Source organism: Puma concolor, chromosome B1 (assembly GCF_028749965.1).
Source record: "Puma concolor isolate L17-30 chromosome B1, mPumCon1.1.hap2, whole genome shotgun sequence".
NCBI lineage: Eukaryota > Metazoa > Chordata > Mammalia > Carnivora > Felidae > Puma > Puma concolor.
The window spans coordinates 49,485,970-49,512,577 of NC_141670.1; the positions used below are offsets into that span (position 1 = coordinate 49,485,970).

Sequence of the window (26,608 nt, forward strand, 5' to 3'; positions counted from 1 at the left end):
ACCACAGGGTGAATTCAGGGACCCAGTGGGCCTCACGTGAGACAGATCTGTGCTAAAACCCCGTTGATCACCTGACCTCCATAAGCCCCTACTCTGACTGGAGGGCCACAGTGACATTTGGGTTTCTTGGAATCAGTGTCAGTTCAGAGCCAGTGTCTAGTAGTCCCCAGAAGGGCTGATTATTTTCTCTGCCCCGGTGCACAGTTATCCTGGTAAAAAAAAAAAAAAAAAAAAAAAAGGTGTAGGTCCCCTTGGGGAAGGCTGGGAAGATTAACAGTATAAATACTAGGGTCCTTCCTCAAGGGTACCCAGCTTCCCTTTCATTCAAGTAGTTCTGGATTTGTAAACTGGCTCAAGTCTGAGAATTGACTGAGGAGCCATGGCTATTTTTATGATTTGGATTAGACTTTTATTCACTTGACCTGGAACTTCTCTGCTTATACAAAACAAGTAAGAATTTAGTAGGCTTCCTATCTATTTCACTTCTAGGTACACCATGATCACTAGCTAACACCACGGGTCTGTGCATATCAGCCTATTCTGATCACCGTGTCGACTTTGCTATTACAGTATCCATGCTCTCCTTGTGTTGGCCAGTTGAGTGCCACCGTTAGGTATCTGCCACCCCGAGACCCAATCACTCCCATTATGGTTAGGTTTCCCAGTTGAGTGACAAAAGTTCCCCCTGTACAGTCTGCCTGCAGAAGAGAGCAATCAGAAAACTCTTCAAGGCTTCTAAGACTCTCCTTACAGATTTATTTCTCACAGTCGTGGTGAAAGGCACGTCTTCTGGACCTTCCCAGGGTGGGTGAGTAGGTCCCAGATGACAAATCCACTCCAACATCCCAGCTTCTCTCATTCTTTGAATCCCTTTCTTTACATAAAACCAATGAGATCCAGCATTTCTAACTCACTGTGGGTCTTTTGGCCCATGTCTCAGCCAACCAACCAAACTAACTGTTAGAGCCTTTCTCACTCCCCAAGATGCAATATTAGATGCAGAATCCCTGCTTAGTGAGCCCCTATCAATAAATTCTGCCTGATGCAATGTTATGTTCCTTCTACCATTATCTCCACACTTTTAGGATCCATTACCACAAATATCCCCCAGATTCCTATCTGTATAAATTTAAAAACTCAGGTAGTTCTTTTGGAGTGTAGCACATCTCCTCATGGGTCACACTTTGTGCCTCACCTTTAAGGGCCTGCTGAGAACTGAGTCTAGCTATAGGTCTAGAAGCAAAGGGGGGTGGTGGCGGTGGGTCCTCAGGAGAATCATCATTGTCTTGCTTGGCGGTGCCTCAGGGCAGGCCACTGCCCTTTCCTCAGGCCATGAGGGCTTCAGACAGGGGTTGAGAGGCCACTTTTACTGGGTGTGGGGGAACTGCTTCCGCTGTCAAAGATGACTTATCAGAATTTAGGGGTCTAGTGTCCCCAGCTCCATCAAGGTCTTCCCACATATCCCCATTCCAACTTTCAGGATACCATTGCTTCCCAGCGAATGCCTTTACTTTAAGAGTGGATGCCCTGGGAAGCTGGGAATTCAGCCGGCATTGCAATTCAGCCAGTTACAGGATGAGATTGTAAGTTAGATTTGCAGCAATCTCAACCCCATGGCCACAGGAAATAAGGGTCTCATTCAGGGCAGACATGGAAGCTTTCAGGTCATTTATGTGACACTTGAGCTGGGAATTTGAATCCCCAAGGTCAACTTTTTATTGCCTCACTTTGTCCAGTAACATTAGGAGCAACCAATCTCATTATACTCGTTACTTTGACAAAAAATGTTCGAAAGTATCAGTCCCCAATACTTTGCATATCTTTGTTGCCAGATCATGCCTTGGACTATTAGGCTGTCTTTACTACTAGAAATAAAGTCATTAGCATCTTTAAATCTTAAATTAGAGTCAGTTCCAGAAATCCCAGATCAATTTAGAACATTCATCTTTAAAATTCCGTTCCTTTATACTTGCTCTTGGTACCACAATCTGTATTAGTCAGGATTCTCCAGAGAAACAGAACCAACCAGCAGGATATATATATATCCTGTGTCCATTAGGATCTCTGAAAGAAATTGATTTACTATAAGGGATTGAAGGAGGTGGCTCACATAATTATAGAAACCAGCAAAGCCCAAGATCTGCAGGGTGAGTCAGCAAGCAAAAGACCTGGGAGAGCCAATGGTTAATTCCAATCTGAGTCCAAAAGCCTGAGACCCAGGAGAGCTGATGGTGTAGTTGCAGGCTGAAGGCTGGCAGCCTCAAGACCCAGGAAGAGCCAATGGTTTCAGTTCAAACCCAAAGGAAGGAAAGAGCTGAAGTCCTCACTTGAAGCAGTCAGGTAGTAGGGATTCCCTCTTAGGCTTTAAAAAAAAATTTTTTTTTTAATGTTTTTATTTATTTTTGAGAGAGACAGAGACAGAGAGTGAGCGGGGGTGGGGGTGGGGGGCAGAGAGAGAGGGAGACACAGAATCCAAAGCAGGCTCCAGGCTCTGAGCTGTCAGCACAGAGCCTGATACGGGGCTCGAACTCATGGACACTGAGGTCATGACCTGAAGTCGGACACTCAACCGACTGAGCCACCCAGGCACCCCATAGGCTTTTTGTTCTATCAAGGCCTTCAACTGACTGAGTGAGGCTCACCCACATTGGGGATTTCCTCAGTCTACTGATCCAGATATTAATCTCATCCCCAAACACCCTCACAGGCATACCCGGAATAATGTCTGACCAAATATCTGGACACCCTATGGCCCAGTCAAGTTGATACATGAAATTAACCATCAGAGGTGACATCTGAACTGAGACACCTGAAAAAGAAGGAGGAATAAGTTAGATATAGCAGGGTCAGCATGGATGAACAGAAGGGTTCCAGGTAGAGGGGGCAACGCATGCAAAGATCATGGGGGAAGCCTATGGCATACACATTATCTCCTTTCATTCCCACGATCCCTGAAACCGTGAACCCAAAAAGCTTGCAGTGAAGAACTGGATACCACATGAGGTCTAGCCAGGTTCACACAGCTGTCAAGGAATGGACACAGGATTCAGATCCATAGTTGCAAGCTGCCTTGAACAGCCTTCTCCAAAGTCACATAACCCTGTGCCTCTAAAAGCACCTGAGCAACTGAAGCAGCTGCTTCTTGGTGACAGCAATCTGCCCAGTGTAGTTTCTGCAATGCACTCCTGTCTAGTCCCCATCAATTTCCCCAGCAAGGGGCTGACCTCTTCTTCCCCGTGGGGAACCTCCATCCCCAGCCTACCCCTAGATTCCATACCAAAGGTGGGTTGCCTGGCCCACTCCTTCAAATCATGCTTTATGGCTTCTGCTTATGATAATTTCATTCTGAAATGAGCACTGTATTAGTCTGCTCCAGCTGCTGTTACAAAGTACCGCAGACTGAGTGGCTTAAACCACCGAAACGTACTGTCTCGCAGCTCTGGAGGCCAGAGGTCTGAGTTCAAGTGTCGACAAGGTTGGGTCCTTCTGAGGGCCGTGAGGGAAGGCTTTGTTCCAGGCAGTGGCTGATAGATTGCCCTTTTCTCCCTCATCTCTTCATCTTCTCTCTGTGCATTTCTGTCTCTGTGTTCAGTTTCCCCTTTTCCTCAGGAAGCCAGTCATATTGGAGTAGGGGTTACCTAATGGCTGCATTTAAAATTGATTACTTCTGGGGCGCCTGGGTGGCTCAGTTGGTTAAGCGTCTGACTTCGGCTCAGGTCATGATCTCGCGGTCCGTGGGTTCAAGCCCCGCGTCGGGCTCTGTGCTGACAGCTCAGAGCCTGGAGCCTGTTTCAGATTCTGTGTCTCCCTCTTTCTCTGACCCTCCCCTGTTCATGCTCTCTCTGTCTCAAAAATAAATAAATGTTAAAAAAATTTTTTTTTAAATTGATTACTTCTGTGAAGACCCTGTCTCTAAGGAAGGTCATATTCCCCAGGGGCTAGGACTTCAGTCTATGAATGTTGAGGGGACAAAATTCAATCCCTAACAAATGCTATTACTTTTTCATTCTACTCTTTTACAGCAGTATTTCCAACAGTTTTTCTCCTGGAAAATAGTCCCAAAGACTCCTAATCAGAATTCGTTTATACTAGGAATCTGGATGGCTCTACCCAGGTTCCCTGGACCCTTCCCAAGGAATTGTGTGTCTTTGCAGGAAGAGGGTTCGACCTGAAAATATAACCAATCTTGGCTCTAGAGAATAAAATTAGTTAGCCACTGGGATCTGACAGTTCCAGAATTTATGGCTTACATTTGGTGGGGGAAGGGGGCAAATATCTGGGCCTGATAATCTAGGGGAGCTCTAAGGAGGAAGGAGGGAGGGCCCCACAATCCCAGACAGCTCTGTTCTCTCTGCAGAGCACAGACTTGGAGCCAACCTCTCTGATTCTCTATTTTGCTTTAATCATTTAGTCTCAAACCTATATTGCCTTTATTTTACATCATTGAGCATTTCTACTGCCACGAGGGTTAATTTTTTATTCAATCTAAATTGGTGGTGTTGGGGGGGATGGAAGTACATCTTGTTGACCTGCTGTCATATTTTTGCAACAAAGCCAAGTACTGAATGTTTCTTGGGTAACTGAAACATTCCCCCAGTATTTTATCTAAAATATGTAGCTCTAGGATACATCCTCTAGGCTGCATTGTTCTAGAAAAGGCATTATCAGGGGGTTCTTACAGTTTATCCTCTGTATTTTTGTTGCGTTCAGCCTAAGAACCAATGAAATATAAAGCTTTCCCAATGACAAAGCCCATTCACAGACTTCGTTTTGTTTCAGCCTCACAACAACCTTTGTGCAGTAGACAAGGCAGTGTCTTTATTTTACAAGAAGGTGACCTGAGACTGGGAAAGGTTAAGGCACGAGCTCAAGGTCACACTATGATTTTAAATTCTGACCCCTTGTCATGGCTCTGAGGTGCGCACATTCAGGGTGCAGCCAGAAGAGGAGACACTGAGAGCGTAAGCTCTCAGATACCAAAAAGGCACCTCTCCTCAGGTCCTGCCTAGGTGTAGGGTGTGGGGCAGAGAGTTGCAAAGAGGGAGATGATACTCAAAGTGTTGGCAGGGGAACCATTTAAGAACCCCATTCTAAGTATAACCCAACAAGAGTCATGGGAATTGATATTTGTTCCTGTCCTAATAATGACAGAGTCCTCATCTGAGGACCTCATCTTAGCTGGAGAGCAAGGTAAGATATTTGTTTCAGCTACATCTGACTCTTGGTTCAACCTCTGAATTTCTGTTTAAACTCCTCATGGTTGTTAAAGCACCTCATGTAAAACCTTTCTCATCTGAGAGAAAATTTCAGGTACAAAATGTGCATCCTTTCCTACAGGAGCTTGTTACTCATTCTTTCAGGCATAGACAGGTGCTGACAGTCTCTCATGTTGGAGCTGGCAGTGAGGTCTCCCCCAGGCTGGAACTGAGCTGCTCTCTAGAATAAACGGGGTGGGACAGCAATGACCACAGCCAGTGTGGAAGGTGCCAAGTGCTGACTGAAGGGCTGGAGCTCTTAAACTACATGGGAAAGAAGTCTGACTTCTAATTTGCTCGGAGTCTGTAGGCAGAATCACTTAATCTTTCTAAGCCTCTGTTTTTTATTTTTGTTCTTCATCAGTAAGTGAAAGGATAAGACCAGCTGTTCTCTGAGACCTCTTCCAGTTCAACTTGCTCAACAGAAAGTCTGTGGTACTTCCATAGTGTGTGTGCCTCTCATAGAATATTTCTGTCTTTGGGGCACCTGGGTGGCTCAGTTGGTTAAGCGTCCAACTCTTGGTTTCAGTTCAGGTCATGATCTCACGGTTCATGGGTTCGAGCCCCATGTCGGGTTCTATGCTGTCAGGGCGAAGCCTGCTTGGGGTTCTCTCTCCCTGTCTCTCTCTGCCCCTCCCCTGCTATTTTTTTCTCTCTCTGTGTCAAAATAAATAAGTAAACTTAAAAAAAAAAAAAAAAAGAGTATTTCTCTCTTCCTGCTCTGTAGGATGATTTCTGTGTCTGTGTTAGACAGCGTCTGTGCTAGGACTATTATTTGGAAATTGAAAACAGGAAACCATCATTGCTTATTAGCTGAGTGACCTTGGATAAGGCTTTTGGCCACTAGCTACTTTCAATTCAACTTCCTCATCCACAAATAGGAATATTAATACCTCCCTTGCTTATATCCCATGGGGTAGTTGTGAGTATCATTGTTAACAGTGGGTGTGAACAATTTTTATAAAATATAAAAGGCTGCCCTAATTTAAGGGATGATTCTGAATCTAATTTTCTTGATGATGGGCTACTTGTCTCCCTCATCAAGTACCCAGCAGAGTGCCTGCTCTTGGAAGGCACTCAGGAAACATTTGCTCAGTGAAGGCAGAATGAAAGCATAAACAAGGCTAGAAGCAGAGGGTGGGCAAGAAAGGTGACGTTTGGCCTATTTCTGATACACTCATGCTCACAGCACTTGGTCCTGGAGGAGCGTTTACTAGGGCCCTATCACCTTGTCTGTCTTGAATGCCAATTCTTGTCTCCCCGGCACCATAAGACTAAATGAACGAAGCTGAACGCTCTGCTCAGTCTCTCTGCCCTGTGCAAATGCACACACGATCCCCTCTTCTCCTGAATCTTGGCATCCTTCCACCCCAGCACCAGTGAAGCCACTGAAAGCCCTACTCAGCTTCTCAGCCTGACGGCTGCAGCGTTTCGTTTGGCTTCTCAGCTTCTCTGCTCAAACTGATCACTCATCAACAAATGCCTTGAGAAGGAAAGTGCCAAAGACTGCCAGGCTGACTTCATGAGCCTCCCTTCTCCCTGTGATTTTGGCCTTTGATCTCCCTCCAAAACCATCAGGAGTATGTCTTGGTATTTGATCTGATGATTCAGATTATTCTCAGTGGGAAGTTTCGTCTGTTACAATCTAGTGCATCACAGAAGTGGAAGTCCATTGTCATTTTTTCAATGTTCCTCAGGTAACAACAGCCGGTATTGAGAGTCCCTGACTTAGGCCAGTATATTCACTGAACAGAGGGAAGCCTGAGGTCCCAAGAGGGACAGAGACTTACCCAGGCATCCAATTGGTTAATACCAGACCTGGGACTCAAACCAGGGTCCCCCAAAGCCCAGGCCAGTGTGCCTTCCTTCCATGGCCTTTCAAGAGTCGCCCATTCCGTTTCTGTTTCCTTCCGTCCTCGTAAGCTGGCCTGTTGCTTTGGACTGGGAGGTGGACTGCGGGCCCCTCCTGCCCACGCATTACCCCACCCATGGGTGGGGAGTGTTGGGCACTGACAGACTCAGTACTTCTGCTCACCCCCACCTCCACCTCCTCCGGGTTCCCAGTGCAGACCACCTACTTGTCCCAGACATGCAGTCAGTTGTGGCTCGACCCTAATGGGCCAGGATGGCCTAATTATAGTCCCCGGCTTCCTGAGTAATTATGGGCCTCCCCGGGACTCCAGGGTGCTCCGTTCCTCTCCCACAACCCTGCCCCTCAGCCACACTGCTCACTTTCCTCCTTTGCTTTAAACGCTCCCCACAGCATTTGAATTCCGCCGTGAGCAGGATTGAGCCCTCCCCTCCTTTGCCCTGCAGCCCTGCTGGTATCCCGATCTGATAATGGGCTGTGTCAGTGGCACGCCTTCCCGCAGAGCAGATACTCTGTCAACCTCTGTCCACATTCCTTGCCCCTAAGCTAACGACGAAAGCCAGGGCTGTTGACTTCCTCCCAGGCTAGACCCAGGTCCCACAGCATGATTCATGGCTGGGAGGGACCAGCTTAACCTGGGGAAGACAGCCTTTCATGTTACCCTTCCCCACACTGTGTGGACCCTCCCTGGGACAGGCAGGGAGGGGGCGGGGAAAGGGCCAGGAGCCCAGCCACAGGGTAATGAGGACCCGAGGCAGCAGGGTAGGGGGACAGAGCATGGGTTTCAGAGCTTCAGGCCCGGCTTTGAGTCCTGTCTCTACCCCTTACTGGCCGATGATCTTGGGTAAGATGTCACCCTCTGCACCACATTGTCTCATCTGTAAAATGGGACAACAATTTCAGTATACAAGGACACAGGAGAGACTCAGTAGACAGATGCTGGCACTGTCATTGCCCTTCCCTTCTCCGAGAGAAGGCAGGTCCCAGAGAAGTCAGAGAGTGGGCAGGGATGTCGCAGGGTTGTCACTGGCCCCTGATGCCTTGTCTGCAACAGAGGCTCCTGTCAGTAGCCCCAGACGAGGCCACCCCACCTGATGTCCTCAAAGTGACTGTCTAGGACCCCTTTCCATGTGCTCAGAGATGGGGTCAGTGGTGCCAGCCGCGATGGGGAGGGGTATGGAAAGTGAGGTCACCCATTTCCCTGAAGTTCTCCTTCCACACGTGCTGAGGGCTGCACTCCTGGGGCAGTGAGGTGCGTAGTGTGACCCAGGCTTCTGCACACACCTTCCGCCCGGGCATGTGGACCCCGGCCTTCCCCATCCAGGGAAGCCACCAAGAGCTTCCCCAGGAAGAGGAGGCCGTGAGGGCGGGTGGGAAGGGGCAGAAGAGAGGGCCTCACCCTCTTTCTCTCCCTCACTGCTGGCATAGAGACCCCTGGCAACCCTCGCAGCTAGCTGCTCTGCCCCTCGAGTAAGGGCGGAGAGGGCACCTGATGCAGACGACACGGGCAGGCCGGGGTCCTGGGGAGAGAGTGAGGGGGCTCCCACTGGACCTGGGGGCTGCTCAGAGCAGGGCAACTTCGTCGGGATGAGACTTCTCATGCTTTTCCTGGGTCGACGCTGGAAATGGGGATCGTGGACCCATTCACCCCGGGGACAAGAGAGGAAGCCACGGAAGTGGTTTAAGGGGAGAGAATGAAGAACCGGGGAGCTGTATCCTGGGGCGGGCAGTGGGTGAGCCCAAAGAAGCAGGCCAGAGGGCAAGGACAGAGGCAGGGGGAGGGGTGGGGGGGGGGAGCTCCAGGGGCCCTCAGGAACTGAAGTACAACTCTCAATTTTATCCATGAGGGCCTGAGCTCCAGAGTGGGCAGGAATTTGCCCAACGTCGCTCCAGGGCCCCCTGACTCCCACCCATCCACCCATCCACCCATCCTCCAGGGGCCCTCCACCTCTGAATGGCTCTGTTTTTCCAACCTCAGCAGGCCCAGGTGCCAAGGCCAGAGCTGGGGCGGAGACCGGCACCATGGCTCTGCCGATTCCCAGCAAGTCCTGCCAGGCTGGGGGAGGCAGTCCCTTGGTGGGCACCTCTCTGTACCAGGTTGTTCCAGCTGCCTGGTGCGGGTGGTGGGGGGAGGCGGCTGGGGGGGCTCCAGGGGCCTCTGCAGACCAAAGAGCAGGTCCTGCCTCCTGGCTGCTCCCTGGTGGGTCCGCTGCACCGCCAGCCACCCCACCCCTGCCCCCGCTGGCCCCATGACGGAATCCCAGCCTGTGCAGCTGGCACGCCACGTGAGCCGAGCCCACACAGGGCTGCATGCCCCTGTGGGGGGGGAGATGGGCATGGGCAGGCGGGGGCAGGGAACTGCTGGAAGGTTTTTATTGGCCCTCGTGGGGCTGACTGTCTGGGCTCCAGTTTCCCGTTTAGATCCCAGTTTAGAGCTTAAGAGGACCGTATTCACTGATCCACAGAACCCTGTGGGAAGCAGACCCACAGGGAGCAACAGGGGTGGGGAGTGGGGAGAGGGTGCTGGGGACGGGGGAGGCGTAAGCAGGTAGCATCAGCCAGGATTAACAGCAGTAGCATCTTCATTAGCTGGGGCAGAGCCCGGACACCGCAGACCTGGGTCATGGCCACTGGCAGGGCTCCCTGCTCCAGGCTGCAGGATCCCTCCTCTCTGAGAGGCCCACCTGGGTTCTGGTTTCCGCTCAGGGGCCCCTGAGGGGACTGCTTCACCTCTCTGGGTGTTAGTTGCCTCCTCTGTGAAAGGCAGGAATTGGACTGGCTCTCACCTAGCTTGAAAATGCCAGAAGTCTTTTGCAAGAATGATGCAGCAGCAGAATTCTCAGGGAGAATTCTGTACCAGTACCCTTTGCTGAGACCACTGAAAAAAGCCAGGTCTCTGCTGTGCCTTTGTTGCATGATCCTCATGAGGCCAACGAGTCCCCTTTCCTCCAGGAATTCAGAGATGCCTTGGGGCAGAGCAACGGCCACACTCTGCTTTGTGCCCTGAGGGTTTGTACAGCTCTGGGAGCTGGTGACTCTCAGATCTACGTAGTCAGAAGCATATTAAAGTCTTCCAACCCCTGGCTTGGGAACTAAGAAGGGTTCTTTAAGGACAGACCATGTCTTCATCTTGGCCTCTCCCCCAGGCGCTAGGCCAGAGCCAGGTGGGAGCAAGGAGTCCACAGCTATTTGGTGAATCATTCTTTTCAAGCATATTCTGAGTTTTCACTGCCATGTGCCAGCCTCCATGCCCAGGGCAGGGGCTGTGAGCTGTGGCCCTCAGTCTCTTCCAGAGGCTCCATAGTCTAGCAGGGTCTACCAGAAAGGCACTGAGGGTTTGCTTTCACGGTACGGTGACTTCTTTTTCCACACGTCAATTGAAAGATTCAGCAAGTGGCAGCCTCAGGAGCTCAGAGTGGTCAGGGTGGGCCTCCTGGAGGAGCCATCCTTTCTCTGGGCTGTTGTGCCCACACACTAACCCTGCAAAGGGGTCTGTTTCTCCTGCCTCACTTTTTTGGTTTTCCTCCCCCGTGTCACTTGACTCCATCCCTGGCCCCAGATGCAGAACGGTCATGGGCAAAAGCCTGAGGTTGAGATGAGGGCGGGGCAGGGGGTTGAGTCAAAGACTCAAGCAGAAGGCCAGGCGGCCTCCAGACCGGGACAGACAGTCCTGGCCAGTGTTGGCCTTTTCCCAGAGCTGTTCAGCTCTCCCAGTTCCCAGCTTGAGTGCACGTGGGGAACGATGGGCAAGCCCTGAAGTCAGAACAGTGAGTTCTCACGGTGCCCCAGACCTCCTGCCAGACACTTACCTGCATTATCTCAGGGTCCCCTCCTCACAGGTGGTTCGGCTGACTTAGGGAAGTCACATAATGGGCCCGAGCTCCCAGAGCTCGCAGGCGGCAGGCCTGGCCTTTGGGTCTAGCTAACCCTCAGGCTGTCACTGTGGCCTGGCCTGTGCTGTGTCTCCTTGGTGGGAGAGCCTCGTGAGAGCTGCCCGTCATGGACTGACTTCTCCCTTCTTCTCTCTGACCCTAGGTGCCCCCGGCCCCCCCGGACCAAGAGGACTCAAAGGAGACACGGGCACGAAAGGGCCTGGTGGCAGCAGAGGACCGAAAGGAGACCCTGGCAGCTTGGGGCCCCCGGGACCCCAGGGTCCTCAGGGGCAGCCTGGAGACACAGGACCCATGGGGGAAAGGGGACCGGTTGGCCTTCGGGGTTTCCCAGGCCTCAAAGGCTCAAAGGGCAGTTTTGGAACTGGAGGCCCAAGAGGACAGCCAGGCCCGAAAGGGGACATGGGGCCCCCAGGGCCAGAGGGGCCCCCAGGGTCTCCAGGGCCCTCAGGGCCTCAGGGAAAGCCAGGGATTGCTGGCAAAACAGGGTCACCAGGCCAGCGGGGGCCCATGGGGCTTAAGGGTGAACCAGGGATCCAGGGGCCCCCTGGCCTCCCAGGGCCCCCAGGCCCACCAGGAAGCCAGAGCCGCTACTAAGGGCCCCAGGCCCAGACACTGCTGCACCAAATGCCGGGAAGGGCCTCAGGGCATGGCAAGCCCCCACCCCAGAAAGCCACCCTTACAGACAGTTGTGGTTCTTTGATCCCAAAGGGGCTTCTCCCTGGCCTGCCCCTGCACCTCGGGGCTCCCCAGTACTGACTGTACCACAGAAAGCAGCCCCTCACACGCACACGCACATACATTTCCCTGCTGGCCAGGGGGGCCAACTGGGTGTCCCTGGCTGGGCAGGAGGAGAGGGCAGGAGAAGACCCCCCTCTCCTGTGACTGAGCCTGCCAGGGAGGTGGCTACCTTGGGAGGAAGGTCTTAACTCTATTTCTGAATTGTTGACCAACTTGGCTCTCCAGCTTCTTCGGAACCAGCCTAGCTAACAGTTCCCCGTGGCTCCCAGCGGTTGAAAAGACCCAGGAAAACCTTTGAAGGGGATGTGGTTCAAACTCTAGGGACAAGGTGGATTTGATGACCAGAACGCTCTCCTCATGACCATGGGAGCAACGTCCCGGGAGCTCACACGGGACGGAGGGACTCCACCTGAGTCACATTCTCGGGCTCTGGGCACCGAGCTCTCATGAGTTCAGCAATTTTTTCTTGTCTCCAGAAAATTCCTCACTTCATCCTTGCCTCCTTCTCTCAGGAGCATCTTGGGAGAAATCCAAGCAGGAGCTTCATCTGCATGGGGAGACTATCTAGGCCCTGGAACATTCTCCCAGAGTGGCGCCCAGCAGCTGGGAAGCTGGAAGAAGGGAGGCAGAGGCATGAGTGAAGATGCCTCCCTTGCTCCATCTGAGGCTGGCCCACCTGCTCCATTCCTGGGACGGGCCGCTCTGTGGAGGCTGGAGGAGGGCCAAGCCTGGCGACAGCAGCTCTCCCCTCTTGTCCCCGGCTGTCTTGCCCACAGCTGCCTGCTGACCTTACCCTGTCCTGACTCAGAATGGCCCGAGGCCTCTCAGCTTGGGTGGGAAGACTGGACGAGGAGGGAAGGGCCCAAACATCCACAAGAGACTCGCTAGGACACCATCCCTCGTCACCTCCAACTTCCTGTGCACAAGGGCAGAAAGGAGCCCTGGAAGCTCCCCCAGCAGGGTGAAGGCCGCCCACAGGCTAAACTTGTGGTAAAGCTGCCTTATCTTGGTGTTCGGCAGATCCCGACCACTCCTGGGCTGGGGGTCTGGAGCTGTCCCCTCCCCACCCTGACTCAGAGAATAGCCTCTGTCCTCATTCCAAAAGCCTTAATGCCACCTCCCTTCCTGTAATATGTGCAACTGGTTTGCACTCCCACCTGCCCCCCCCCCCCCAATGCCATGTAATTCTGTCTATATATGATATCATGTGATATAGTATTACTGAGTCAGTAAAGAGCTGTTTCCAGGAGGGAGGTGTCTTCTGGTCCTTTCTGCCCAACCAGGGGCATAATGCCTTCAGGGGCTCTGCCTCACTTGGACTTTGAAGCGGAACCGGTGGACGAAGGGTCCCCTAGATATTCACTGTAGAGTTTGGCCCTAACCCCCTGCCCCTCAATCTAGAGGAACGGAGCTGTGGCAGGAACTCACAGCAGTCCTCTGGGGGCCAAGGACCAAGCGCATGTGAGGGAACCACCCATAAAGAGCAGGAACCCAGTGAGAAACAAGGTGAGTTCTATTATTCTTGCAACAGGCTAAACGGAGCCCTAGACAATCTGAGTGACACCTTCACCCTCCCTGGTCTGCAGATAAAACAGAAAAGCAGAAAGAGATCGGGCCAGATCTGCCCCCGAAAGCCTGCCTCTCCAGGATCCACAGGAAACAGAGGACAGCTGGGTCCCCTGTGAATCAGCCAGGTCTGCTCCAGGAAGCCAGAGTGTAGGAGGGAGCTCTGCCCTCGGGGGCTGGCTTTGAAAGCACATGTCTTAGTCCATTTTGGCTATTCTAACCGGATACCACAGACTGGTGACTTACAAACAGCAGACATTTATTTCTCCCAGTTCTGGAGGCTGAAAGTCCACGATCAAGGTGCCAGCAGACTTAGGGCCTGGTGAGGCCCTGCTTCCTGGTTCACAGATGGCCATCTGCTCACTGTGCCCTCACATGGCAGGAGGGGAGAGGGAGCTCGCTGAGGTCACTTTTCTAAAGGCACTAATCCCATTCATGAGGGCTCCACCCTCAAGACCTAAACACCTTCCAAAGACCCCACCTCCTAATTCCATCACAGCGGAGGTTAGGATTTCAACACATAAATTTGGGGGAGACACAAATATTCGGTCTATGGTAGCATAGTATGTTCACTTGCTAGTAAAACACAGCCCAGTACAAGTCCTATGCCCTGTTTCGATTTTGTTTTTTGGAAGGGAGGGGAAAGTGTTGCGTGTTAGTAAGGTTTCTCCACAGAAACAAAACCAAGAGGCTATACAATAGTCTCCCATTATCTGTGAGGGGTTCCAAGACCCCCATTAGATGCCTGAAACCACAGATAGTACTGAACCCCATACGTATTCTGCCTTTTTTCCAAATATACATACCGATGATAGCGTTTAATTTATAAATTAGACACAGATGAGGCACCTGGGTGACTCAGTTGCTTAAGCGTCTGACTCTTGGTTTCGGCTCACATCACGATCTCACAGTCTGTGAGTTCGAGCCCCGTGTCGGGCTCTGCACTGACCGTGCAGAGCCTGCTTGGGATTCTCTCTCTCTCTCCCTCTCTCTGCCCCTCCCCCACTCATGCGTGCACATACTCTCTCTCTCAAAATAAATCAACAACAAAAACCTAGTGACTCAATAACGTAAGAATAAAGACATAAGAAAACTCATGTGTCCTAGACTGTTGGCCACCAGTATCCCCAGCTGTGTGATTTGGAGGGTGAAGTTCAGCTTGATTCGCAGGTGAGGGTGAGGCACGCACCTGAGCCCACCTGTGCTGTCACCGCCCCCCACAGGTGCATACCTCCACCTTCCCTGGTCAGGGAAGTCCTCTCAAGCCCTACCGAGGAAGGAAGAGAGAGAGTATTTATGAAATAGGCACAGCAGGCAAAATCAGAGCTACAGATGCTGAAGAACAGCCGGGTCTTGGGCTTGCTACCTGTGGGAGGCTGCCAGCCTCTCAGGCTTCTGTCTTCACTGCCGAGGGTGACTGGTCTCTTACCTTCTCTTGGTGGCCACTGACCTCTCCTCTCTGCTCCCCTCTGTCCCCTTTCTCCTGACCATCATCTTCTGTGTGCATAAGGCTCAGCTTAACTGGGTTACTGCTCTCCCCCGCAAGGACCCTGTCCTTTGATTGCTCATTCCCAACCCTAGGATAGCAATTGAACTGCCAACCCTGGGGGTCTGTCCAGGATCCACCTTGATCCAGTGGGCTGGGACCACACAGGGAGAGAGTCTTGTGGTCAAATTAGAGACAGAAGAGCCAGACTGGCTCTGAGTGAAGCTGGCCATAAATCTGTGGTTGGCAATAAAGGAATAAGGAGAATCATAGCAACAATAATAGCAGACACCAGTGGGGGACTTATGCAACAGAATACCATTCTAAGCATTCTACATATATTTTAAAAAATTTAAGTTCGGGGCGCCTGGGTGGCGCAGTCGGTTAAGCGTCCAACTTCAGCCAGGTCACGATCTCGCGGTCCGTGAGTTCGAGCCCCGCGTCAGGCTCTGGGCTGATGGCTTGGAGCCTGGAGCCTGTTTCCGATGCTGTGTCTCCCTCTCTCTCTGCCCCTCCCCCGTTCATGCTCTGTTTCTCTCTGTCCCAAAAATAAATAAAAAACGTTGAAAAAAAAATTAAAAAAAAATAAAAAAATAAATAAAAAATTTAAGTTCATTTATTTACTTATTTATTAAGTAATAATCTCTGCACCCAACGTGGGGCTTGAACTCACAACCCCGAGATCAAGAGTTACCCGCTTCTCCGACTGAGCCAACCAGGTGACCCAGCACTTTACATATAGTCACACATCTAATCCTCGCTACAACTTGTAATGCAGCTATTGTATCCATATATACTATTATTATTCCCCCTTTACGGATGGGGAAGCGGAGGTTTGGAGAGATTAGCTTCCCAAAGTCACATAGGTAATGAGTTTTTAGATGTACCTCCATTAAAACAGCCTTGGGCAAGTTACCCTCTCTATGCTTCTGTTTCCGTCCCTGTAAAATGGGGATTACAATTGCACCTACCTCCTGAGGTCGTTGAGGGGATTAAGTAAGAGGATACTATATAAAAAAAAAAAAATTCAGCTGATGAAATTTGAAGATCTAGTTGGCTTTATCAAGTGATTCACTGAATCGGGCTGTACCCCATCTAGTGAAGAGAGGGACACTGTAAGGAGTTGTACAACATGGAAAGTTTTGTTTTGTTTTTATTTTTTAATTTTTATTTATTTTTTTCATTCTATTTATTTTAGAGAAAGAGAGAACATGAGCAGGGGCAGAGGGGGAGAGAAAGAGAGAGAAGAGAGACAGTCTTAAGCAGGCTCTGTGCTCAGCACAGAGCCTGATGTGGGGCTCGATCCCGTGACCCCAGGATCATGACCTGAGCTGAAATCAAGAGTCAGACGCTCAACCAACTGAGCCACACAGGAGCCCCTTGTTTTTATTTTTTTTTTTAATGTTTATTTATTTTGAGACCCAGAGCGTGAGTAGGGGAGAACAAGAGAGAGAGAATCCCAAGCAGGCTCCGCGCTGTCAGCACAGAGCCCGAGGGGGGCTCTGTCTCATGAACCGTGAGATCGTGACCTGAGCCAAAATCAAGAGTCAGATGCTTAACCGACTGAGTCACCCCAGCACCCCAAAATGGAAAGTTTTTGGAGGAAGGAGGGTAGGGCAGAAAAATTACAAGCAAAAGAAAAGAAAGGATTATTTCAGGCAAAATCACCTTCCCCTAGTGGGAAGGGCAAAGGGTTTTATTACACAGATTACCTCATCTTCCTTTGGGGGATGGAGAGGGCCCAGGTCCACAGATTACCTCATTGCTGTTATCAGAAAATTCCCGACTGACAGGTTAAGATTTACATTTCTGGGGGAGACTGAAACTGCAATTAGGTTAGGTACTAAGCCCAGGTCTGATGATCTGGCCTGGCCCAGTTACCACCATTTTGGGCCTGGGGTTTTCTTTTCAACAGTGCATTTGGCCAATTGCTTGGTGCACTGGTCAGCTCGGGCCGCCATAACAGAGGCTGGGTGGCTCAACCAATAGAAATTAATTCTCTCAGGGTTCCAGAGGCTAGGAAGTCCCAGAGCAAGATGCCAGCTCTTCCTGGCTTGCAGATGGCTGTGTCCTCACCTGGTCCAGTGTGTGGGGTAGGGAAGGAAGGGGAGGAGAGAGAGGGAGTGAGAGAGAGCACTCTCTTCCTTTTTTCATAAGGCCACAGTCTTAACAGATTAGGGCCCTACCCTTAAGAGACCTCATTTAACCTCAGCTAACTCCTAGTACCTTTTCTCCAGATACAATTGCACTGAAGGTTAGGGCTTCCGCACATGGATTTCATGGAGACACAGCTCAGTCCCCAGTACCTGGCAGTGGTGGTCAGGCGATTAGCAGCCGTTATCATGTGCATTATACAGATGCAGACCTTCTTGAGTGGCGGTCACCACTGCCCACTGCAGATGAGTGGTCGGAATGGGAGCCCTTGCAGCTCCCGCTGCCACATTCCCTATATTGTTAGAGCCAAGAGAGAGCTGGTGAATCACCAGGCTCAGCCTACTTTCCAAGAGAGACAGCAAAGGCTGAGAGGGGTGAGGAGTTTGTCACCCACCTGGGACTAGAGCTCAGGTCCTGGTCCCCTCAACTTCTCACATCTCTGGTTGTGCTGTAAACTCTACTTCTCAGGCCACTTTGCCGTTGGTCACGACCATTGGGCTCCTGATGCACATTCCCCAGAAAAAGTACCGCGGGTCTCTCTCTCTATTCCCACCTCATCAAATAGCCCTCGCTACTAACGTGACCCTTCAGAATGTCCAGACCCTTTTAAGGTTCTGGAAAGCCCGAGAGCCGACAGGTGTTGGTGGGGAGGGCAGTTGGAACCATAAAGCCTGCAGCAAACACCATGAATCGGTACACTGTTCTGTGCAAAAACTCTGTGATCCACCCGCATCACGTGGGATGACTGGGTGGGCTCCATGATAGAATTCCTTCGCGGACATGGAACTGCAACGGGGCAGGCTTCTACCCCGCTGGGCCCTCCATTTGTAGTGGGATTGCAGGCTGACACCATGCATCTCTGACCATTGGTTCCTCTACCAGGGAACAGAGTGGCCGGGTCTTGACGCCATCAGGAAGTCACCTGGAATGCGCTGGATTTCTCTATCCTGCAATTCTGACCAAGTGCTCTTCCTCCCGCCCTGCTTGGTTGTTCCCCTGGAACTTACCAGGGCCGAGGCGTTAAAGTCTGAACCCGGACTAAGAGGTGATAGCCTGCGAGATTTCTCATCACTGGATCAGAATCATGGCCTTTGCCATCAGGTGTTTTACTCCCTGCCAGGTTTGCAAAGCCTTGAAGGAGCTCCTGGGCTTCCTCCTAAGGAGACAGCAAGGGGGCTTCCTGGGGGCCACAGGACTGGGTTATGTCTAAAAACCCTGGGCCTGCCCACCATTCCTCCCCAGGCCACTTCACCGCCCCTCCAGCCTGGGCTGAGCCTCTGCGCCTTCCTCCGGCTCCTCCTCCCTGGCCCAGGCTGTGCTGGCAACATGTGCTGCGCCAGCCTTGGACACACCTGTCAAAACAGAGCCAGAGGAGACGCGAGCAGGGAGCTGACAAACACGGTGGGATCACGCCGCGCTTTCCAGCAGCGCTGGGCTGGGGCTGGGGAGGGCCTGGAGGGACGCTGAGCAGCCTCCCAGGGGATTGCTTGACCTGCAGAAGCACAGGTTATTTGTTTTCCTTGCCATCACCTACCCGGTCCTTTTATTTTCCTGTGCACACTTCAAAGTGCAAGGCTCTGTGTTTGATGTGGTGGGAGATGTTACAGAGGTTAGGGCAGTGCTCTTAGCAGGGACAACCACCCAGGAGGCCCTAGAAATGCAGGCTGCAGGCTTCCACTGCCCGCTTCAGAATCACAGAGGGGGCAGCACAGGGAGGAGTGAGGGGGAGAAATCCCCAGGGAATTCTGGTGCTCCAAAGAAAATTTGAGAACCACAGGTGTAAGAGAGAAAGCAAACTATGTTCTTTAAAATTTGTGTGCAGTATCTCGGGGCGCCTGGGTGGCTCAGTCCACTGAGCGTCGAACTTTCGCTCAGGTCATAATCTCACGGCTTGTGAGTTTGAGCCCTGTATCAGGCCCGCTGCGGTCAGCACAGAACCCGCTTCAGACCCTCTCCTCCACTGGCTCTCTGCCCCTTCCCTGCTTGTGCCCTGTCTCACCAAAAATAAATAAAACATTAAAAAACTAATAAAATAAAATAAAATCGGTGTATAGTATCTCATCCAGTTCTCACAAACTGAAAGTATTTTCATTTTATAGGTCAGAAAACAAGGCTGAGAAAAGTAAAGTAATTCACTCAAGGCCATGTAGAAGTTATGCGGATTTGAACCCAGAATGTATGGAAGCCAGCTATGGTGAGGTGCTTCTTACAGAAGGATAGGATTGGGGGTTCAGTTGGGCCTGTGCTTTGCACCTGAGAAAGCTGAGGTCCTCAGAAACAGATTTGTTCAAGGACTCAGAGCAAGCTATTGACACAGCTGTAACAAGGCGCCAATCTCAGGGCCTGCCGGGCTTCTCTGGCCCAGCTGCCTTGTCACTAAACATGTGACAAGGCACATATTTAGGATTAGGGATTAGGAAGAGCAATACAGGGGTTAGAGACAGGAGCATAATCTCTGCTGTGAAAGCTGGGGGCTTTACAAAGGAAGCCAGGTGCCCACCAAACTCCCAATGGTCTTTTCCCTAAGTCTAATATGGGCACCCAACTAAATCCTCTGGGGTGAGGCACAAACTATTAAGTATTAAAATGTCTACTCCCTGTGTTTCATCTATTCTAAGTCATGCTTCCTTTCCACACAATCAGATCTGACATGAAGTCAGCCAGAAAGTTTGGAATGACCTAGAATATGATTTGAAAATAAACTTATGTTCATTATCTTTAATGCTAAACAGCGCCCTACATGCAATTACGCCTGGAGACATTAGGCAACAATAGAAACATGAAAAATTCTATACAAACTCTTTCAGAAAATAGAAGAGGAGGGAACGCTTGCTAACTCATTCTATGAATTCAGCATTATCTTGATAACAAAACCTAATACATATTACAGGAAAAGAAAATCATAAGAAAAGAAAACTACAGATCAATATCCTTAAAATATAGCAGCAAAATTTCTTTAAAAAAATTTTTTTTAATTTGAGAGAGAGAGAGAGCACAAGCAGGGGAGAAGGGCAGAGGAAGAGAGAGAGAGAGAATCTTTTTTTTTTTTTTTTTTTTTGAGAGAAAGAATCTTAAGAAGGCTCCCATGCTTAGCCCAGAGCCCAACGGGCGGCTCAATCCCATGACCCTGAGATCATGATCTGAGCCGAAATCAAGAGTCAGAGGCTCAACTGACTGAGCCACCTAGGCACCCCTAGAAGTGAAATTTCTTAACAAAATTTTAGCAAACTGAATCCAACAATATATATGAAGATAATATATCAAAAATGAGTTTTATCTCAGAAATACAAAGTTGTTTTAACACTCAAAATCAAGATAATTTGCCATGTTAATAGAAAATAAGATAATATGATTCTCTCTATAGATGCAGAAAAAGCATTTGAAAAAATCCAAAATTTATATATTAGAAAAACCTCTAGGAATACCTCTAGAAAAACCACACTAGGAATAGATTGAGCCTTTCTCAATCTGTTATAAAACATCCTAAAACAAACAACCTAGAGTTAACATCATTCTTAATGATACAAGGCTTAATGCTTTGTATCAAGACCAAGACCAGAAAAGAGTCAAGGATGTATGTATGCTTTTACCACTTTGAGTTAACCATGTATTGACAATCCTATCCAATGCAATAACGGAAGTAAAAGATAAAAGAAGATGCCCAGATTGAAAAGGAAGAAGTAAAACTGTCTTTATTTGAGGACAGTGATTGACTAGGTAAAGAATACTAAGGATTTGCAAAAAAAAAAAAGATGACTCAGCAATGAGTAAACAAAATTGAGAACACAAGGTCAATAAACAAATATCAATTGTATTTCTATACACTAGCAAGGCACAGCTAGAAGTTGGAATGAAAAACTGTAATACGATATCAAAAATGTGAAATACTTAGTAAAAAATTTGGCAAAGACCTGAGATTTAGAAAACAGAAAATCACATTGCTGTGAGAACTTAAGGAAGACCTAAATAACTGTAGGTAAATACAATGTTCATGGATCAGAAGACTCAATATTGTTACAATATGAGTTTACTCCATATTGATATATAGATTGAATGTAATCCTAATAAAAAAATCCCATCAGGAATTTTTTTTTTTTATTTATATATGAAATTTATTGTCAAATTGGTTTCCATACAACACCCAGTGCTCATCCCAAAAGGTGCCCTCCTCAATACCCATCACCCACCCTCTCCTCCCTCCCACCCCCCATCAACCCTCAGTTTGCTCTCAGTTCTCAACAGTCTCTTATGCTTTGGCTCTCTCCCACTCTAACCTCTTTTTTTTTCCTTCCCCTTCCCCATGGGTTCCTGTTAAGTTTCTCAGGATCCACATAAGAGTGAAACCATATGGTATCTGTCTTTCTCTGTATGGCTTATTTCACTTAGCATCACACTCTCCAGTTCCATCCACGTTGCTACAAAAGGCCATATTTCATTTTTTCTCATTGCCACGTAGTATTCCATAGTGTATATAAACCACAATTTCTTTATCCATTCATCAGTTGATGGACATTTAGGCTCTTTCCATAATTTGGCTATTGTTGAGAGTGCTGCTATGAACATTGGGGTACAAGTGCCCCTATGCATCAGTACTCCTGTGTCCCTTGGATAAATTCCTAACAGTGCTATTGCTGGGTCATAGGGTAGGTCTATTTTTAATTTTCTGAGGAACCTCCACACTGCTTTCCAGAGCGGCTGCACCAATTTGCATTCCCACCAACAGTGCAAGAGGGTTCCCGTTTCTCCACATCCTCTCCAGCATCTATAGTCTCCTGATTTGTTCATTTTGGCCACTCTGACTGGCGTGAGGTGATACCTGAGTGTGGTTTTGATTTGTATTTCCCTGATAAGGAGCGACGCTGAACATCTTTTCATGTGCCTGTTGGCCATCCGGATGTCTTCTTTAGAGAAGTGTCTATTCATGTTTTCTGCCCATTTCTTCACTGGGTTATTTGCTTTTCGGGAGGAATTTTTAAAGAAATAGATAAACTTACTCTAAAATTTGCTTGGAAATGCAAAGGACCTAGAAGAGCCCAAACTTTTTTAAAACTATTTTTTTAATGTTTATTTATTTTGAGAGCAAGAGACAGAGCATGAGCAGGGGAGGGGCAGACAGAGAGGGAGAGAGAGAAGCCCAAGCAGGCTCTGCACTGTCAGCACACAGCCAGATGCAGGGCTGAAACCTACAAACCATGGGATTATGAATGGAGCTGAAACCAAGAGTCAGATGCTCACCCAACTGAGCCACCCAGGCACCCCAGAGCCAAAACTATGCTTTTTAAAAAAGAAGAAAGTAGGGGTGCCTGAGTGGCTCAGTCAGTTGAGCATCCAGCTTTGGCTTTGGCTCAGGTCATGATTTCACAGTTCATGGGTTCAAATACCCCAACAGGCTCTGTGCTGACTGTTTGGAGCTTGGAGCCTGCTTCAGAATCTGTGTCTTCTCTCTCTGTCCCTCCCCTGCTCACTCGCTCTCTCTCAAAAATTGAATAAACATTAAAAAACTAATTTTTTTAAATTAGAAAAATAGAAGAAAGTAGAAAGACATACTACCTGATTTCAAGATGTACAAAGCTATAGTAATCAAGATAGTGTGGTATTTGTATAGAGATAGACTCATAGATCAATGGGACAGAATAGAGAGTTCAGAAATAGATCCACTTATATATTGTCTATTGATTTTCAACAAGATTGCCAAAGTAATTCAATGAAGAAAGAATAATCTTTATAAAAAGCAGTACTCGGAACAATAGTATAATGATATACAAAATATGAATCTTGGCCCTTACCTCTTAACATACACAAAAATTAACTCAAAATGGATTATAGACCTAATTGTAAAAGCTAAAGTATAAAACATCAAAAAACAACATATAAAAATTTTAGAATAGTAAGTTAGGCAACAGTTTCTTAAATATGATATTAAAAGTATGTCAACATGTAAAAGCATACAAACACGGACTGTAAAAGAGATTTTCATATAAACAAAGCTGAGCAGGTTTATAACCAGTACACCTGCACAAAAAAGAAATATTAAGGGAATATCTTTAGGCTGAAAGGAGATTATACCAGTTACAAACTTAAGTTTCACACACAACACTCTTTTACCCAATGAAAGAAACAATAAGTGTTAAGTTTAAGGATATAAAATACTTTTTCTTTTTATTTCTTGATTTCCTTAAAAGAAAATTTATTGTTAAAGGGATAATCACCACAGTGCATTGTGAAGTTATTACATACAAAAAAGGAAAATGAATTATAACAGTGGCACAATGAAAGGGAGGTAGATAAGTGGAAAGTTCTTACATCATATGTGAACAAAAATAACATTAATTCAAGGTAGGATAAGGAAGGAAGTATAGTGTAACTCTTACAGCAACCACTAAAAAATAAAGCCAAGAGGTAGAACAGAAAAGCAAATAGAAGAGGTAAAATGAAATACTAAAAATACTTAATTGAGCTAAAAATAGATGGAAAAGAGGAGTAAATGAACACAAAAAAACAGGACAAATAAAAACCCAAAAAGAAAGATATGGGCTTTAAAAAATTATATAATAATTACATTATATATAAGTGAACTAAATACTCAAATTAAAAGGCAGAGAATGTCAAACTAGACTTAAAAAAAAATGTAAGACCTAATGATACGCTGTGTGAAAGAGATGCTTCTAATGCCACACTTTTTCTTTTCTTTCTTTTCTTTTTCTTTTCTTTTTCTTTTCTTTCTTTTCTTTTTTCTTTTCTTTTTCTGGAAGCTTCACAAATTTGCATGCCATCCTTGCACAGGGCCCATGCTAATCTCTGTGTCGTTCCAATTTTAGTATATGTGCTGCTGAAGTGAACACTTTAATGCCACACTTATAATTATATAGGTCAGAGAAAAAACATCACAAAGAAAATTAGAAAAATTTTTTAACTAGTATTGAAAATATAACATACCAAAATTTGACAGATGCAGATAAAGTAGTTTTTAGGAAAAAAAAATAAAATAGAGCTTAAATGACTATATAAGTGGGGCACCTGGGTGGCTCATTCAGTTGAGCGTCTGACTTTGGCGGAGACCATCATCTTACAGGTTCATGAGTTTGAGCCCTGCATCGGGCTCTCTATTATCTGCCTGCTTCAGATCCTCTGTTTCCCTCTCTCTGCTCCTCCCTTGTGCTCTCATGCTCTCTCTCTCTCAAAAATAAACATTTAAATGACTATATAAAAAAAGAAAAGCAATTTTTAAATCATTGATTTATGTTTCTGCTTTGAGAAACTAGAAAGAGAAACAAATGTTAACACAGAATAAGATACAGAGAGACAACTAAAAAAGCCAAAATCAATTAAAAAAAAGACAAACGATAAGGAAATTAACACAGCCAAAAGTTAGTTCTTTGAAAATATGAATAAAACTGATATACTCTTAACTAAATTTTCAAGAAAAACAAAGGAAGAACAAATAAATTAACAATATCAGGAATGAAAGAGGGGACATCACTATGGATCCTGCGGAGTGAAGGATAATAAAGTAATATTATGAACCAAGTTATACTACCAAATTCAACAATCTAGGTGAAATGAAAAAATTTCTTGAAAGACAAAAATTACAGAAGCTAATACAAAAATAATAGAAAAGTCTCCATGGTCTTAAGTGCATTTTAAAAACTGAATTCAGAATTAAAAACCTTTTCCTAAGAAAATTTACTTTAAACATTTACAAAATAAATAGCAATCTTACACAAACTCTTTCAAAAGGTAAGGAGGGAATGAGTAAAGTGCAAGAAGATAAAATCATAGACCAATGATCTTCATGAATATAAATGCAAAAATTCTTAACAAATTGAATGAGGGTACTAGCAAATCAAATCTAGTCATATATAAAAAAGATAATTCATCATGACCAAGCAGGTTTTGTCACAGTAATGCTAGGTAGTTTAACACTTTGAAAATCAATTAATATGGTTCATCATTTACACAGAAGAATAAAGGAGAAAAATCATTTGGTCATCTCAACAGATGCAAAACAATTGTAACAATTCAATGCTTTCTAATTAAAAGTCTCAGTAGACTTAGGAATCAAAGGAAACTTCAAACTTTGATAAAGTTGTCTTATGAAAATCTTTCGATTAACATCATATTTAAATGTTAAATACCAAATGCTTTCTCTCTAAAATCAAGAACAAAGCAAAGGTATGGACATACCACTTGCATTCAACATTGTACTGGAGATCTTAGCCAGTGAAATAAGGCAAAAAAAGAAAATATAAAGACAGGGAAAGAAGTAAAATTGTTTCTATCTACGAACAAAATAATGGTACATGTAGAAATTCCTAAGGAATCTATTCAAAAGCAAACCTTACTTTTACCAAAAAACAACTTATCAAGGTCAAAGGATACAAGAGCAATACATAAAAATCAATCATTTGTCTATATACTAGCTACAAAAAAAAAAATGAAAAAGGAAATTAAAAAAATATCACAATAGCATGAAAGAACATAAGATAATTGGGAATAACTTTAACAAAATTTGTATGAAATCTGTATGTATACAATGACAAAATGTTGCTGAAATTTTAAAAGACCAGAATAAATGGAGAGATATACACGTTCACAGATTGAAAGACAATAGTGGACATTCACCCCAACTGATCTATAGTTAATGCAATCTCAAAGTTCCTGCACGTCTTTGTTATAGAAATTGAAAGGCGGATACTAAAATGTATATGGCAATATAAATGACATAGAATAGCAAAAAAGAAAAAAATTCTTGAAAAAAAAAGAACCAATTTGGAGGACTTACATAGCCTGATTTCAGTAATGACTATGAAGATTTAGTATTCAAGATAGTATGGTACTGTCACAAAGATGAACAGACAAATGTAACAGAAACAGAGTCAGAAATTAGCTCAACATTAATTAGCCCATTGATGTTTTTGTTTTGTTTTGTTTTGTTTTGTTTTACAAAGGAACCAAAAGAAGTCAACGAAAAAAATAAAAGATTCTTCAAAAATGGTGCTAGGACAATTGGAAATCATAAGGAAAAAAGTGTATCTTGACCCCTAGCTCATATTACTCATAAAAATTAATTCAAGATAGATGAAGGCCTAAATACAAATGTTAAAATTATAGCACTTCTAAGATCGCCTGGGAGGCTCAGTCACTTTGGTGTCTGACTCAATCTCAGCTCAGGTCTTCATCTCAGGGTCGTGAGTTCAAGCTCTGTGTTGGGCTCTGCACTGGGCATAAAGACTTACTTAAAAAAAAAAAATTATAGCACTTCTAGAATAAACGCAGAAAAATACCTTCATGATCTTTGGGTGGCAAAGATTTCTCAGCTAAAACAAGAAAAGCATTAACCATAAGAGAAAAATGTGATAAATTTCATAAAAATTAAAATCTGCACACCAAGAGATCCAGTTAAGTATATGATCAGATATGTTACACACTGGGAGAAAACATTTGACAAATAATTTATAAATAGAATATATAAATATCTCTTGCAACTCAGTAATAAGACAAATAACCCATATAAATGGGTGAAATGTTTGAACGGACTTCACAAGAGACATTTATTAGTGCACAAGAAGATGGTCAACATCATTAGTGATCAGGGAAATATAAATCAAAACCACAATGAGATACCACCACAAACCTATTAGAATAG

The 26,608-nt window shown here is 46.6% G+C and overlaps 1 protein-coding gene and 1 non-coding gene across 2 annotated transcripts in view; one reads left to right on the forward strand and one right to left on the reverse strand.

Moving 5' to 3' along the window:
* The window catches only part of SCARA3 (scavenger receptor class A member 3), a 50,992-nt gene extending 37,987 nt beyond the window's left edge, over positions 1 to 13,005 (forward strand). The window contains exon 6 of the mRNA XM_086703752.1: positions 11,161 to 13,005. Within this exon, the coding sequence (XP_086559878.1) occupies positions 11,161 to 11,612 (452 nt within the window). The 3' untranslated portion in view covers positions 11,613 to 13,005. The remainder of the gene's footprint in view (positions 1 to 11,160) is intronic.
* A 10,695-nt stretch (positions 13,006 to 23,700) lies between these two features.
* Positions 23,701 to 23,804, reverse strand: LOC112859150 (U6 spliceosomal RNA). The gene has a single exon (XR_003223466.1). It is a non-coding gene; the product is annotated as a U6 spliceosomal RNA (small nuclear RNA).
* Positions 23,805 to 26,608: the final 2,804 nt, after the last annotated feature.